This window comes from Rhipicephalus sanguineus, chromosome 4, assembly GCF_013339695.2.
Source record: "Rhipicephalus sanguineus isolate Rsan-2018 chromosome 4, BIME_Rsan_1.4, whole genome shotgun sequence".
NCBI lineage: Eukaryota > Metazoa > Arthropoda > Arachnida > Ixodida > Ixodidae > Rhipicephalus > Rhipicephalus sanguineus.
In genome coordinates this window covers 106,974,480-106,991,179 of record NC_051179.1, presented here as the reverse complement: position 1 = coordinate 106,991,179, position 16,700 = coordinate 106,974,480, and the positions used below count along the sequence as shown (strand labels likewise).

At 41.5% G+C, this 16,700-nt stretch overlaps 1 protein-coding gene across 1 annotated transcript in view; it reads left to right on the top strand.

The window, feature by feature from the left end:
- LOC119391486 (uncharacterized) overlaps window positions 1-11,126 on the top strand; it is an 84,997-nt gene extending 73,871 nt beyond the window's left edge. Inside the window, exons 19-22 of the mRNA XM_049415302.1 lie at window positions 2,209-2,271; window positions 4,921-5,040; window positions 9,281-9,345; window positions 10,922-11,126. Coding sequence (XP_049271259.1) covers window positions 2,209-2,271; window positions 4,921-5,040; window positions 9,281-9,345; window positions 10,922-11,018 — 345 coding nt within the window. The 3' untranslated portion in view covers window positions 11,019-11,126. The remainder of the gene's footprint in view (window positions 1-2,208; window positions 2,272-4,920; window positions 5,041-9,280; window positions 9,346-10,921) is intronic.
- The last annotated feature ends 5,574 nt before the right edge of the window (window positions 11,127-16,700 follow it).

The window sequence follows — 16,700 nt, the reverse complement described above, 5'->3', positions numbered from 1 at the left end:
GTGGCTTTGTGGCAAGAAGGTCAGCAAACTTTCAGAAGTTCCATTTCACCACCTTGACCTCTCTAAGCTCACCAATTCAAATCGGGTCACGAAGTTCACAACGATCCATTCTTTCATCCAAAACAAAACGCCAAAGCACAACAATAAACAAAACAAGTGCGTTCGAACCCGCAAGCACGAAGACACTAGGCAAATCCGTGTACTACCCATCATTCCCATGGTGGATGAACGATCGCAGCGCCAGAGTCCCCTCTAGTAAATAATGTAGGAAACTCTATGGTGTTGACCACCCGTCCTTCGACAAGAAGCAACAAGCAGACCGTCCCGTTTGAGGGTCACACATTCACCTCAAGGTTACGTGTCCTGGCGCTCTGCGAAGGAGGACAGAAGCAGAATGCAGAGCTACTTTTTTGTTGTTGCTGTATTTTTTTTTCTTGGCAGAGAGTGGCGCTACCGCTAATTCTCGGAAGCTGTACTGCACTGTTTTTACTACTGCTATGGTTGTTGGCTATCATTATCGCTATCAAATTGAACGTCAGTCCAAATTATCCGGAACTATTTTTTCAACTGCTATTGTACTACACCGTACAGGCGACTTTAGACCAACAGAACAACGCCTATTTTATGGTGGCGCATTCAATTCACCAAATACCATGTGTACACTCCATTAACTAAAGGTCATCGAGCTAACGAGCGGCTTCCTTATTTTACCTGTGACACTACATGACATTATGTGAAAGTGCCATTTTATGTCAATAAAGTGCCTGCTTGTTTGGGACTGTTCGCAATTTCTTCTTTCTTTTTCTTTCTTTTCTGTCCCCGCTCTTGTATTCGTGTCTCTGTGTAATATCGTGAGCAGTGCGAGTGGATACGCGTGATCGCGTGCCAAATAGCCTCAAACCCGACGCAAGGAGATTCGCAGCGGCTGCTGTTGGAAACAATTTTGAAAATTTAGGAAGCCGCGGCGGTCGCACTTCGATGGAGGCGAAATGCTAGAGGCCCGTGTGCTGTGCAATATCAGTGCAAGTTAAAGAACACCAAATGGTCGAAATTTCCGGAGCCCCCCAGTACGGCGTCTCTCATACTCATATCGTGGTTTTGGGACGTAAAAACCTAGATATCATTATTATTATCGCTACTGCTGTTTGAAAAATGCAGCTGATTGCGTATCACGGACTGCTGGCGAGTATAAGGCGGGTATGCCAAGCACAGTGCGGCAAAATACCGTCTTTCCATTCGCTTGTTTGTGTGCGTGTGACTCATAAAATCAAGATACAGCAAAATATGATTTTTAAAAAAATGGTACCTCTCTTTAGCGGCGCGTGAGCGCTACAACAGGCGCTACAATATCAAGCTATTATTTGTGTGGTATATTTCGCGCATCGTAAGAACAGACGCGTGGTGGGAGTGACAAGAGTCTATTTCTGCAGGCGTGACAAATGATTTTAATTCCACTTTTGGCGACTTATACTCAATTACTGTATACTATAGGGTATTTCATCACAGATGGCTCCTTCTTTGCTCATGAAATATGTGTGCACCACCTAACCAGCATACACAAGATATAGGCAATACTTGGCAACTTGAACCGATTTCATCGTGTAGTTGATGCCTTGTTTCATTTGGGTTCTCTCCGTCACGGCTCGAAGGCATTATATAAGCGTGCATATGAAGACACGCAAAACATCGGGTAATTCTGAGGAATAAAAAAAATTTCAGTTGCCAGTAATACAGCATGTATTCCAAACATACAATAAACAGCAACAATATGCGTACATTCGTAAATAGTGTTGCTGACGGACGCAAGTAAACAAAATAGCGCACATTGTTATAGAGAAAAATGTGAAATATAACATGGAGGTGTGCACTGCCGTGTGCTCGATTGATCAATTTGTGGTGTGATGGGCGCGTGAGGCTTCATGCACATAACTATGTGTTCGAGAGGCAGATATAACAAGCATTTCTTCAGTTTGTGGAGACGAATGCATGCAAGCATGACATATGACCGTTTGCACGTGCTACCACACCTGCCCTTGGTTCACGTGAAAGAATGATCTATGGATTATTGTTTTAACAGCACATGACGTTATTTCAAGTTATCGAGAAATAAATAAGTCGACGGACTACGATGCCTTGATGACGATCAGCAGTGCGCCACTTGAGGCCCGTAACGCAGATAATTACATGTTTAAACTTCTGTTCTTTCAGACCGACGCTTGGCCCAACAGGCGTCCGATGATACAAGTGCTTCGTATGGGGGCTGCTTACAAGGTACAAAAGGTTACGCAAGATTTATCTATAGCACGGAATGAAAACTTCCACACACATAATGTCCCACATACTGCCGCAACATTGATGAAAAATCCACCCCTTTGAACTCATCCGTCGTGCTGCGAAACTATTTGAGAAAATCGTCCGTCGCGTTTGTGAGGTTTTCGTACATACAACCAATATTTGAAGTCTACCTGCCGTAAGCTGTAGCTTGCTACATATTTAGGTCATTCATTGCTTTGCAGTTTCGCTGTATTAACCCATATATGCCCAAACTCAGAAAAAATGACAAAACAAATATTTTTTAAAGTGTACTTATACCCTAAAAAGAAAGCACAAGTTCTTTATTTACCGCCAGGTAAAGGCAACACTGTTTTTCAAGCCATCCTATACATATATGATACTGGGCATTAGGGGTGCTATGTGCGGGTGTGGTAGGCCTTGAAACATTTCACGTGCACACCGACATTGCACTTCTTCCTCTCCATGACGTCTTTCACACAAAGCACGCGTTTGCCCGGAGAAAGCCGTCGGCACGTGGCAGCATGAAAAGCAAGCAATGTCTAGGTTTGCACACGTTGAGAACGAGGCCTGCTTGATGTGCTGTAGGTGGCGCTAGTCATCAGCTAAAGAAATAGCGATGTTAGAGAGCATCAAAGAAACGTCCTATATGTAGTACACTGGGCATGTATGGGTTAAAATTGCGAGGACAGATTAAAGTTACAACTCTGTAAACTGAAATGAAACTGAACGTCACTATTCAGCAAGGTCCATATATTTCACTTTCAACTTCCTCATCTTGAGGCAAGGGATCAGGCGGGGGGCTCATTATGAACCGGTACATATAACAGTGAATTGAAAAAAACAAAAACCAATGACATTATTCTAGTGTGCACCGTTCCTAAGTATACACAACATGTTTGTGTGTAGGGCTTCTACAGAACCCTCGCAAGTAATGCAACTATATAACGCTATTTGGGAAATTATACATCGCAGTCGGCCGCTTTAGACGCTCTCACAGGTGCATTGTACAGAACTCCGATGTCCATCTTTGTTCATAGTTGTGCACTTGTAGAATTTCGTCTGCAGTAGTGGTTCTTTTCAGTAAGTAATTTTCAGTTATTTTTTCTTGAAACTCGTACCCCGTAGTAACTTCCTGGAGCGGGCAGAAATGAGTTTCGCTCTCAGTTTAAAAGTGTTCAAGTAAATCAGTTCTGTGGATCTCCAATGGTAACATTATGGCGTTTCCACGCGTGTTTAGAAAAAAGCCTGAATTAGCTCTGAGGCGAAGGTCCCTCTTCGTTAACAGTATCTACGCAGTTGCTAGACTCGCAACTTAACCTCGATAAGTGTAGTCTTGTCTGGTATATCCATTCCAAGAGTTTGAGCTTCAGTGAAAATTCATGGCAGGTTTACCGTTTAGTGAAAACGTGAACAATGTCACTTGCCGGGTGCGTGGAAGCAGACGCTTCGCGAAGTGGTTTCCACCCTGCCTTTTCTGTTCGCGTTTAATTCCGCCTACCAATGAGGATCGATACGCTAGTCATTAGGATCTGCACATTCTGCAGTGTTCAGCGGCAGGCAAGGTGCGACACTTCCGACACGAAATTACAATGCGTGATCTCAGTGAAATGCAGCGAATGCTAGGAGTCGCATCAGTCATTCAAGAAAGAAAAGAAGAATGGTTTCTTGCAATGTCAGTGAACGCCTCCAGTATTATCCTCTGTGTTACGTCGGCGTAACGATTAATAGTTCACAACGGAAGAATATCGCTCCATTATCCGGGAAAATCGTGCTGCTCTCGTCATATTAGCAAATAGCAACCACACAAACATATCGAGTTAAAGGGACTATAAAAACTGGAGCGTTCCACAATAACAGATGTTCTTTATTTTGCTATAAGTGCTTCTTTTTTATTGATATAACTTCTGGTATAGGCACTTCATTCACAGTTTGAACTAGTCCCTCTATGATAACCGTTGCTTATCCAGAACAGAAGATTAGTAGTTCATGGCTATTGTATGATTTTATCAACATCGGCAACGCTACCTGTCGATACATGTATGACCTGGGTTGATCGGAACACAGTGTTAAGATAAAGGCGTAGTAGCGCTTGAATTCTTGATGATTCTGTGGTCGTATGCATAACCGTTATTGTTAACAGATTGACACTGCGTCTGCGTCCCGCGACCCTGAAGATATCGACCGCGCAAGTGCAGCGCAGAATGATGTCGCAGTCATGTCTTCAGTGTAAAGTCCGTAATTATTATTTTGTTGCAACTAAATGCTGGTCAGTGGCAAGTAGAGCTTTCGTTTAGGTATGCAAACCTGAGCACCCAATTGTTAAGAATAATGAGAATTTCAGTAAACTTCAATTGTCTCATTTCTCTGCGCACTGAGTACCTATTTTTGTCAATCGCCCTTATCGACCAATACACCCGAATCGCGATCCCTCGCTACCCGCACCCATAAAATGCTTTAGTGTAGCTTTATATATGTTCTCGTTAAAGCAGGCCAGGTGGTCCAACTTTAACCGGAGATTTATGTTGCGGAGTCACGATATATCTCAGAGTGCACATTAGGCATAGGCGCTACTCCTGAATTTTTTAATAGAAGTTTTCTTCGCACTGACATTTCTGAATGACGCAGGCGTATCATAAGCTCATCGACAGACTGAAAGGAAGGAGCAAGAGCTCGGAGAAATTGTTACGCCTCAGCGACTCCGTTTTCATGGAACCGGACCAGCTATTCTTCGTGCTGTACGGATGGGTGAGTGATTTGCACACCGAGCGTTAATGGACCCGCTTTTACAAAGATACATTGTCAACATATTGGGTCTGATATGACAATCTATAGTTTACGGTAAATGCTGTAAAAGGTGGCGGAAGATAAACATAATTTTACGCTGATCTATGCGCTTGTAAGCTGTACACATGTTCCATGCACATGTTCTCGCACGTTCGTAACGTCCATCATCATATTAGCATAAATGGTCGTGCACTGTGACAAATATAGGTGTGTGGTGTGAGATTCGTAAATCCGTCGGACAGACATATTCGGCGCCACATTGTTCTTCGAGCCCGAAGTACGCAAGACAAATTCCCGCCGGTCTGTGTAGGTACCGTCGCAGGCTGCTCGATTTATGAAACCTGAAGACTTCGTTATGTGCGCTGTGTAGTGATGCAGAGCTATCGATGGTACTATCTATAGCGCTATCGATAGTAAGAAAAACGATGGTACTATCGATAGTATAAAATCAGCAGCGCCGACTCACTGCAGAATAAACTTGGTTCCCCGCGCGCGTGGTACATAGCGGAGCCGGAGGAGCAGGCTGAAGGGCAAGAAAGTTGACATTATTGTTGTCTTCACCAGTACTTTGCTGACAAACGGTCGTAAAGTCAAAATGTTCAGCTGTAGCGGAAAGGAATCCTTTACATGTGGTGGGACTGCGCGGGTTCAAATTGATATTGCATTTTATGATTTCAAAATAAAAATATATAAAGAAGTTATTTGTAAGGTGTAACTGGTTGCTTTTGGATACGAATTTATTGATGGCTATATTCCGCCATTTTAACTGCGGAAATAAGCAATGTCTCTGCCAAAAATTGCTCATAAATTAGGTGAAGCTGGTGGTAGGCTATCGCAAATATTTTGACAATATGGCCGGCCAGAAACCCATCGTTATTCACACCGCTATCGATAGTATTGTCACGTGGTTGGGACGGTGAAGAATGCTGAAGCAAGACAGGAAAATATGGAGCTCTTTATTTGGGCGAACTTGTGCCCAGAAAATCAAAACTCAAAATACAAGCGATACATGTTGCGCACTAATAGCGGAGGGAGCAGTCGTCAGCCGTGGAGTAATCTGATCATCGGTAGAACGCGTCGTCCTTTATACATCAGTTATCAAACCTCCCAACGTTATCGCTGTGCTCGCGTAAACTCTCGAATAAACTTGACTATTCGCGTCCGGCGCGTAATCTTAACAGAATGGTCTCAAACAATTGTGAAGCTTCTCAAACATTACTGCGTGGTCTGCGTCAAACGTTGCTAATAGTCTTTTTGGATGAAACCCGAATACGTCAAAACAACGCAATAAGCACGCGTGGCAGTAATATCGCTATAAAGTAATATTAACGATGGTACTACCGATTGCACTATCAATAGTTTGTCGATAGTAGCACTATCGATAGTTTGTTTACACTATCGATAGTTTCAAAAAAACTATCGATACTATCGATAGTCAATTTACCGATAGTTCTGCATCACTAGCGCTGTGTCCAACGTCTGCTGAAAAATAAAAGCCACAATTACACCAAGGCTGAAACACCAGCCCGCAAGCCTGTTATACACTAAATACTTATAAATTGCGTCAGTATAACTGATACAAACGCTAAACGCAAGCACACCAGAAAGAAGTTTGTACGAAGCACAGTCCTATATATATATAATGCGTGGAGGACGCGCCTACAGGTAGTTATACGGCCGGAGCATCTGACATCGGCCCAGCATTCCCGTGTGCTTTCTTGACAACCCCCCCCCCCCCCCGCTTTTTTTTGTCTGTGCTTAAACTTCAAAACGTCACCCACAATTTCTCTTAAAATGCAAATCGCGCTTTTTATGCGAGTGACCACGGGAGACAGCGAGGTATTTACGTTGGATGACTTGTGCCTCACGATAGCTATATTGTAATGCAAAAGGTATAGCGTTTGTGTTGCACTCATATCTGCGCAGGCATAACTGTATTCCACGTGCAGGTTATCAAACGTACAACCAAATGAAGTATAATTCGTTCTTCTCCTCATTATGACTTCGTTAGTGGAGAAGCCAGCTTTACCAGAGAGCTTAATGACATTTTTTTAGCCGCGAAAGAGCACATACACAGAGCAAAGAAACACACAACGACAGGACGGGCGCCAGGACAGGACGGGCCGCCCGTCCTGTCGTTGTGCGTTTCTTTGATCTGTGTATGTGCTCTTTCGCGGCTAAAAATGTCAGTAAGCAAGTACCAGCTAGGCCAACAAACAGTCTTGTTACCGAGAGCCTTTCAATCAATCAATCAATCAATCAATCAATCAATCAATCAATCAAGGAGAATTTATTGCATCATAATATGAATAATGCGCATAGAAATATTTGGACCCATAGCCTAAACGGCTAGTGATGGGTCCAATACAAAAAAAAAAGGTTATAAGAATTAGCTGTCTTGTGCAGAAAAGGAAACAACAGCGAAAGTATCATCCATAGGCGAAAAGTATTGTACAGATTCAAGGAACCGTACTAAAAAACAACGAATACATAACTATCATGAACACAAAAAATATACATGAGAAAATTTTTAAGAATAAACAAAAACTGAAGAACATGCCTGGTTAGAAATGAAGTATCGTTTGCAGGTAGTTTCAAAACTTCTTGCGAGTTTTATTTCAAGAGGCAAATTGTTCCACAGCTTAGCACCAGAAAATTGGATTAGTCGTTCACCATACACATTCGAACATAAAGGAAGGTTAAGATTACCGATGCTTGCGTGCCGTGTGTTTAACGACGGGAACGTGAAAATAGTACGGGGCAGAGGCGTGTTTGTGTTTATTATTTTATTTACTAAACAGGAAATCTTGTAATTGCGTACCTCCGTAAACGGCAGTATACGCATTCTCTGAAATAGAATATTAGAGGGGTAATTACCCGAGGAGAACGTAATCACACGCACAGCTCGCTTTTGTAACCGGATTAGCGGAGTAAGGTATGTTGTGTACGTTTGGCCCCACGACTCACAACAGTAGCTGAGGTGGCAGTGAATTAGGCTGAAATATAATGTTCGCAGCAAAGTCAGTTCAAAGTATTGACGCGCGCGTATGAGAGTGTAACAGCTGAATGACAACTTTTTGCAAACGGTATTGATTTAGTCTCTCCAGTTAAGGTTACTGTCAAATATAATACCAACATATTTAATAGTCGGAACACATTCAATGGATTGATTATTTAGCGATACGCTGATTGAAGTGCAGTTCACAGTTTTCATTCGTGACCGGAAAATAATATGTTTTGTTTCATCGGTATTTATAGCAGTTGAATGTCACGATTGTCACATTGAAATAGCTAGCAGTTCATTGGACACAGTATGTTGTAAGGTTTCAAGTGAATTGTCTGTGAATAAAATTACGGTATCATTCGTATACATTAATGTTTTTGAAGACTGTAGTACTCGCGGGAAATCATTAACGTACAGAGCAAATAAAATGGGACCCAATACGGATCCTTGTGGTACACCACATGTGACAGTCCTCGATTCGGATAGATAACCATCAATTAGAACTTTTTGCTTTCGCGATGTGAGATAACTGGAAAAGAAGTCATGTGCACCATCAATTATACCATAGCACTTTAGTTTTTCCATCAGTGCCGAGTGACAAATGGTATCAAACGCCTTTTTTATGTCGATAAATATTCCAATGACAACATTTTGTTGGTTAAGGGCAGAATTGATGATTTGAGATAAGGTAAGAACAGCTGTTGATGTGGATTTGCCTGGAACAAAGCCATGCTGCTCCGGGCAAATTATGTTATTCTTGCTAAGGAAGTCATTCAGCTGTTGGGCGATTAACTTTTCAAATATATTGTTTACAATGCTCAATACGGATATTGGTCTGTAGCTGCCGGGAATATTGTGGTTTCCAGTTTTGTATACTGGCACAACCTTGGCCATTTATAATGCATCTGGCTAAGAATTGACATTCAGCGAATGGTTAAATAAGTGACATAGTGGAGTACTCAAAATACCTGAATTGTCTTTCAGCACCCTAGCTCGTATACCATCAATCCCTGTGGCTTTGTTCACCTGTAGATTATTTCTAGCAGACATCAACTCCTCTTCTGTTATAACCTTAAAGCTAAATTTGTTTTCATTTCTTTTAACGTCGCTAACACCACACATAATAACAGCTTTTGAGGGCGTGTGGCAAACACCATTGTATACGCAATGCCGTACTGCGCGTTTGCTTCCCTGCAGAGCCTTTGCAATGGTGAAGGTGGCCCTGAGAGGCACGTCGCCCGTGAACGCCCAACTAGGTGGAGGTGAGAAGCGAACCTTATTACCTCGCTAATACCACTAATATACGCTCAATATGAGAGCGTGCCAGCCCAATGGGTATTTTCTTCCTAGTAGTCATCGAAAGGCACCTTATCCACACTGAAAGCAATATGACTTCCTCGAAAGTAAGGCTTCAAACTCTATGTAGAAGAGAAACAATAAATATCTAATTTGCCTAGATTGGAATAGAATCATGTATGCCATGGCATTACAGCGGTGCAGTACCAGTGAGGTCGTTACGATAAACTTAGATTTACTTGAGAGAAGTCATTATTCGTGGAGTACGCGTGATTCGTGCACGAATATAAAGGTTGAATACACACTTCACTGAGCAAGAGAGACTAACATCAAAATGATGAGGCCAGGCCCGTAGCCAAGAATGTTTTTTCGGCGGGGAGGGGGGGGGGGGCACTTGCTGAAAACCTTGACTATTTGAAAAACACCTATTTATTTATTTTTGGCAAAAACACTTACTTCACCAAAATTTCGAGGGGGGGTAGCCCCCCCCCCCCCCCCTGGCTACGGGCCTGGATGAGGCACTATGCAAAAAGGCGTGGAGGTAATTGATCTTTATTCAAGTGTACAAAGTCACACTCAGGAAAGGGAGGACAAAAGACATTAACGCCTGACGGGGTCTTCCCACCTGAAACAACGGTTTGAACACAAGCACTGGCAACATAAATGGAAGAGGCGATGTAGCTTGAAAACATAGAGAGGAAACACACATAAAACTACACGCACAGCATCGAATGCTTATACAAGTGTATGAAACTTCATTCTTGCATTACTGTTGCACACGCACATCGTTGTGAACAAATAAAAACAATATAAAATGTAGTTTAGATAATGGATATGTACGTTTTTTAGCGTAATATTGGGATAGGTGCGATAAAAAATGCGCAAGCAGTTGGCCTATTGCCCGCTTATCTATGTTTTCTGATTTGTGGTTTGGTAATATTTCTTCTCTACCTTTATTGTTCTTGAAGAGCCTTTTAATGTGGTAGTGTAGCGTTTGTGAACAACAAATTGTCATGATCCTGTTATTCCGGTAATGAACAGATAAGGGCAATACAACGCCGCAGTTTCGCGCCCGACCTTTCTACTTTCTCCTACTTCTTATTCGTGCCTTTCTTTTACAGTTTGCGCTAAAATGTACCCCTTCGTTGTTTCATGCATTGTATTTTGACTAATCTATAATGATAATTATCGTCACACCTAATGAACAATACGAAGAACAACGGAAAAACAATGAGAAAAGAATGCCGCCACTGGGATCTTCGCTTATACGAAAAAATATGTTTCATCCAAATGGCTGACAACGACACGAGGCGGAAATATAGGGCGAGTATCTTGCATTTTTTCCCGTTTCTCATGTGCAATATGGGTACCTGGAGCGTGATCAGAATGGCACCGTGCTAATAACGAGGAAAGACGGCACGCAAGCCGGACAAAGGCTGTCAGTGCGGTCGAAGCGTTGAGTATTAAGAAGGCGATGCTAGTGAAATAAAGCGACATTTTTTTTCTAGCGCTGTTCATATGAAACGTGCCTCTATTTTTCAGCATCCAAGACCTCCTGGAGAACAATCGCGCGTTTCAAGCTGCCTTCCGCTGCCCCGCAGTAGGCAATGCCACCGCTTGTCTTGCGAGCTTCATATGACGCTGAGACAGCCTGTCGTTTCGGAGCCACTATTCGAGAAGGCTCCGCGATAAGGCTGCATTTCATCAATTATGTATTCATACTGTCGAATAACCGCTCTGTAGATAAGACAAAAAGCAAAATAAATTTTGGCTTAGCAAAAGGTGTTCTTGGGGTTCATGACTTCTGAAGAAAAAATTGTGGCGCAAAGCAACACAGGGACAGAAAACATATAGCGCCAGTCCCGTGCTCTTTTTCTGTTCGTGTGTTGCTTTGCGCAAAATAAACGTACGAGGCCTGAATTACCCTTGCCTTTCTCGCGTTTGCATGCCTCCTACCGTCTTGCATGCTTGTAGCAACAGATATTTGGAGAAGTGTGAGCTGTACTCGCGGACAACTTTTCATGGCAATGAAGCTAAAGCCATGGGGATGGTACTGCTGCGCATGTGCTGCTTCGCGTATTCCCTTACAAAAATGGCTAGTAACATTGAGTAGACCACCTAGTAACCATCTATTGACATTGGTGACCGTCTAGTAACATTTGCGATCTAGTAACATTTGTCAATAGACCGTCTAAAGACCTCATTCTTACTTTTGTATAAAGACTATTTTATGTAGACCGTCTAAAGACCTGCTTCTTACTTTTGTATAATGACTATTTTATGTAGACCGTCTAAAGACCTCCTTCTTACTTTTGTATAAAGACTATTTTATGTAGACCGTCTGAAGGCCTGCTTCTTACTTTTGTATAAAGACTATTTTATGTAGACCGTCGTCCTTCTTACTTTCGTATAAAGACTATTTTATGTAGACCGTCTGAAGGCCTGCTTCTTACTTTTGTATAAAGACTATTTTATGTAGACCGTCTGAAGGCCTCCTTCTTACTCCCGCAAAATTCGCTAATTAAAAAAAGTCGTTGTATGTTAGGCGGATTTTTAGTAAAAGATAGGTGTGCCTCAGTGGTATCTATAAGCCCACCGCAAATTTACATGTACGCCATGAATGTTTGTTGCTTAATTACACGGAAAAGAAGTGTCCTATCTGAGCTACATTGGAGGTCAAGATGTGGTGCCTATATATACTCGGTGACCAAAGTTTGGTTGTGAAGAGCGGGTGGCGAGCGGTTGTCAGTGTGAGTGTTCAAAGTCAAAGTCATTTTCAAAGTCAAAGTCATTTTATTATTCTATTACACACAAAAATGAGGATACAGAAAACTATACAGACGAAGGTCCCCTAGTCGAAGACTGCAGCGGGACCCTCGGTTAATAATAGTTAACAAGATGTAAAAAACAGTGAGCAGGTGAACACCAACAACAGATAATATCCCATAAAGTACATATATTGAAACACAGTGGCAAAGTACAATAACTGAAAAAGAACTAACAAAAGTAAATATAATACAAATGAACCATTGTGATGATCAAAAAGAAGAAGCTATACAAGTAGCGATATGCTGAATTGGTTAAATTTACATTTGCAAGTAAAAAAGTTTAATGGCATATTTGATTGAATTCATGAAAAGATGAAGTTTTGACAGTCAGGGGTAAATCGTTCCACAATTTTATGGCGGTGAATGTCGAGGTCATTTTGCCGTAGTTAGTATGTACAATAGGCAAAAGAAAGTTTGAGCTATGCGCAAACCTGGTAATATTTGTATTAGTAAGATGTCTGGAATCAATAAAATCGTATGAGAGCTGTTTATTAAGTAGTTTATGAAACATAATAGTGAGATGATACCTAAACAAGCCTGTTATATGTAATATGTTGTGGTCACGAAGTAATGGAGACGCATTGGTGAAGAAGTTGCTGTTAGTGATGATGCGAATGGCTTGGTTTTGTAAGTGCTGAATAGACGATAAATGGCAGTGATACGTATTGCCCCATGAGACAATGCCGTAGATGATGTGACTGTGAATGAAAGCAAAATATAATGATAATAACGCACCTTTAGAGAAATATGATTTTGACCTAATTAGTGCTCTTATACCGAATGTACATTTATGTTTAATGAAAGCAATGTGATCAGAAAACTTAAGGTTACAATCTAGTTTAATACCCAAGAAAGACACACAGTTAGAGTCCGGGATGATATGACCATCTAAAATTAAATCAGGTCTGTATGGTAGTATTTTGTGCACATTTCTGAAGATCATAAACGTAGTTTTGTTAGGATTGATGATTAATTGGTTTGAAACACACCACTCAACAATTCGTTCAAGTTCACTGTTTAGTTTAGAAACTAAGGTGGGTAGAGATTTATTACACAGTGAGATGGTAGTGTCATCCGCATACAGCACACACTGTGCAGAGTTAAGACGTGATGGTAGATCGTTAATATAAATGGAAAAAAGTAAGGGACCCAGTATAGATCCCTGCGGTACACCTTGATTAATTATTTTGTTCTTAGAATAAACACCACCAGTAAATACTGTTTGCTCTCTGTTAAGCAAGTAATATTTTATAAGGTTTAATACGGGACCAGTAATGCCAAGTGACTCCAACTTTACAAAAAGGATGTTATGATTAATTGTATCAAAAGCTTTAGTAAAGTCCAAAAAAACTGATGCAACGAAATTTCCGTTGTCAAGTGAGTGACGAATGTAGTCTGTTAGGGATAATAAAGCTAAGTTAGTCGAACTGCCCGTACGAAAACCAAATTGACAGAGATTTAACAAATTGAACTTTTTTATATAAGCATTTAACCGTTTACAAAATAATTTTTCGACAATTTTGCTAATTTATGATAGAATAGAAATCGGACGATAATTAGACACTTCAGATTTATCACCTTTCTTAAATACTGGAATAATTTTGGCCTTTTTTAGTGTACTAGGAAAAACGCCGCTTTTGAAAATACGATTAATTATAGTGCTGAGTGTCTCGGAAAAGAAAGGTGCAACAATTTTCAGATGGAAAACAGAAATGTTATCTAAACCAGCACTGGTGTTCTTCAGAGCTAATACAACAGAGCATACTTCATCGGCAGTTACAGGAAATAGGAAGAAAGAGCGATTACACCGTGTCATCGGATAAGCAGAAGCTGTTTGTCGGCTGTTGTATATGTCATAGAAATAGTCACTGAAAGAGTTTGCTATGCTAGAAGCATCACTTATAGATTTGCCCTTGTAATATACACTATTACAGGTAACATCGTTCTTTGGGGAATTCATAAAGTTTTTGAGAAGTTCCCACTGTTTTTTAGGGTTTCCCTTATGCTTTGCAAATTCATTTTCATAATACAGTTGTTTTGATTTCTTTAGCAAATTGTTCAACACATTACAATATGATTTATATCGAGCAGCCAAACGAACATTGAAAGGTTTTTTTTTAGTCTTTCTGTATAAGTTTTCTTTTTTTCTCATACTGGTTAGCAGACCTTTCGTTACGCATGGATTACTGGTAAACTTGAAATGTTTTCTGCATTTGACGGTAGTTGTGTTAGTGCGGACAGCTTCTAATAAGATGGAGCAAAAACTTTCAAGAGCTAGTTCTGGGTCCTCCATAGATTTAATTGATGACCAATCGGTACCTGATATGGTACTAACAAAGCCCTCACGGTCTAACTTCGAGCAAAAGTAGGTTGAGTTGGACTGAGGAATCTCGGCCTGAACTGCGACGAGTACAGGTAAATGGTCTGTGATATGCGTATCTATGACACCCGCGAGTGGAGCAGGTGCGATGTTAGTTAGAGCATGATCAAGAAGCGTACAGCTTCCATGCGTAGAATATCTAGTGGGAGAAGTAATTAATGATTCAAATCCGAAACCAGCTAAACAGTCAATATAGGCAGTTGTAGTGCCATTATCGTTGTCCAGTAAATTGATATTAATATCACCAAGAATTAAAACTTGCTTATGCTCGAGAGATATGCTATGAAGAAGTTTAGATAGCCCACTCAGGAAATCAGGAACAGATGAAGATGGGGAACGGTAGATGCAACCGAGGATGATAGTACTATTCTGAGATTTCTGCTGTTATCACATTCAATCCATACCGATTCACAGTGATCTACATGTAGGGCAAGATCCGTTCTGCGTTTATAAGGAATGTCTGGTGAAATAAATATAGCAGAACCACCATGGCGATCTGAAATACGGTGACAGTATTCAGCTTGGTATTTATAAAAACCATATAAATTAGCATCCGAACTATCGAGCCACGTTTCGGAAACACAAATGAATGAAATTGGTTGATTTAACGAATCAATGAAAGCTGAAATTCTGTCGCCATTCTTACGCAAACTTCGCGCGTTGATATGAATAAACGATGTATTTCTTTGTGTAAGCAGTGTAGGGATTTCTGTAGGCGATAACATCGAGCTCATGATGAAAAATATTCCAAGACTTGCGCGCACCTAGTGTCTACGTCAGGACGCGAAGATCAGCCTCCGAAGCTAATCTGAATACCCTGGACTCGGTTGATTTGCGAGCTTTGATTTGGCAGTTTTCAGTCCATAAAAACTGCCAATTGTTTTCCTTTTTTAGCGCAAGGGCTTTGCTGAACAAACATTTGTTATCGACTGTGAGGTGTTCGTTGATGTAAATGGGCTTATCGGAACTACCAGAAAAGCCAATTTGTGAGGACCGCAGACGGGCTTTGCGACCCTTACTTAGAAACTCATTCTTCTTTGCGCGTGAGCAGAAACGAACAATAATGTTCTTGTCAGTTGTCTTGCTTGCTACGCGATGTGCAATATCAATTTCCCCAGAAGAAAGAGGGCACTCAATTGCCTCGGCAACTTTCTTCAAAATTTCCGTGCAATCCTCACCCTGTGAGGATGGTACGCCTCTTATTTCGATGTTGTTCATTCTGCTATACTGCTCCATGTCCGCGATTCTTTTTGTCAGCACTTCATTTTAAGCAGCTAACGCCTTGTTAGCCGTCACTACTTCATTGTATGACGCTCTGAAATTGTCGTACTGTTCGCTCATAAAGCGCACACTTTCAGCCAGAGAAGCAAGGCTACCAAGTCCCTGATCCTCGAACTTCTTGCCAATCTTAGTAGCAAGGTCGTCAACAAGCGAGTCTAGCTTGCTGTTTAGCAGTAATTCTAACTGTTCAATTTTTTTGGCAAGTTCACTGTTAGTAGGCATTCTAAAAAGCAAACAGGAACCAAGAAACACACTCGTGAGCAGCAGCGCAAATACAGTAACATAGGACGTTAGCGAAACAGAAGGACTAACCTGCAGTAGAAAAGGAGCGAAGGCTTATAAAGCGTCCTTGTACGTTGCAGCCGCTGCTCACAAATGAAGGCAGAGTTGCGATGGACCACTTTATATGGCCCCCAGAGCTGGCAGCGCAGGCGTAGTAGGTCGATGCACTCTCAGTATCAGCGCACGGTATCTGATCTATCTGCCAGTGAACAGGCAGACGAAAGCAGACAGCGGTGAAGTTTCCGATCAACGCAGAAATAGTTCGCCACGCTGACAGCACGGGACGGCACGTAGATTTGGCCCGTTACGTCCAGGACAGCAGGAGTCACGTGATGTAGCTGCAGTAGAAAAGGAGCGAAGGCTTATAAAGCGTCCTTGTACGTTGCAGCCGCTGCTCACAAAATGTTGTATGTGTGTTGTATTACTTTGCGAATGTTGTGTGCATGTTTGTGTACGTGTGATCGAGTTTGCGTGTTTCGATGCTAATTTGATTAAAGATTCTCTGGCGCATGGTGCGATAGCGAAAAGCTCCCCTATGGATGTAAACAAA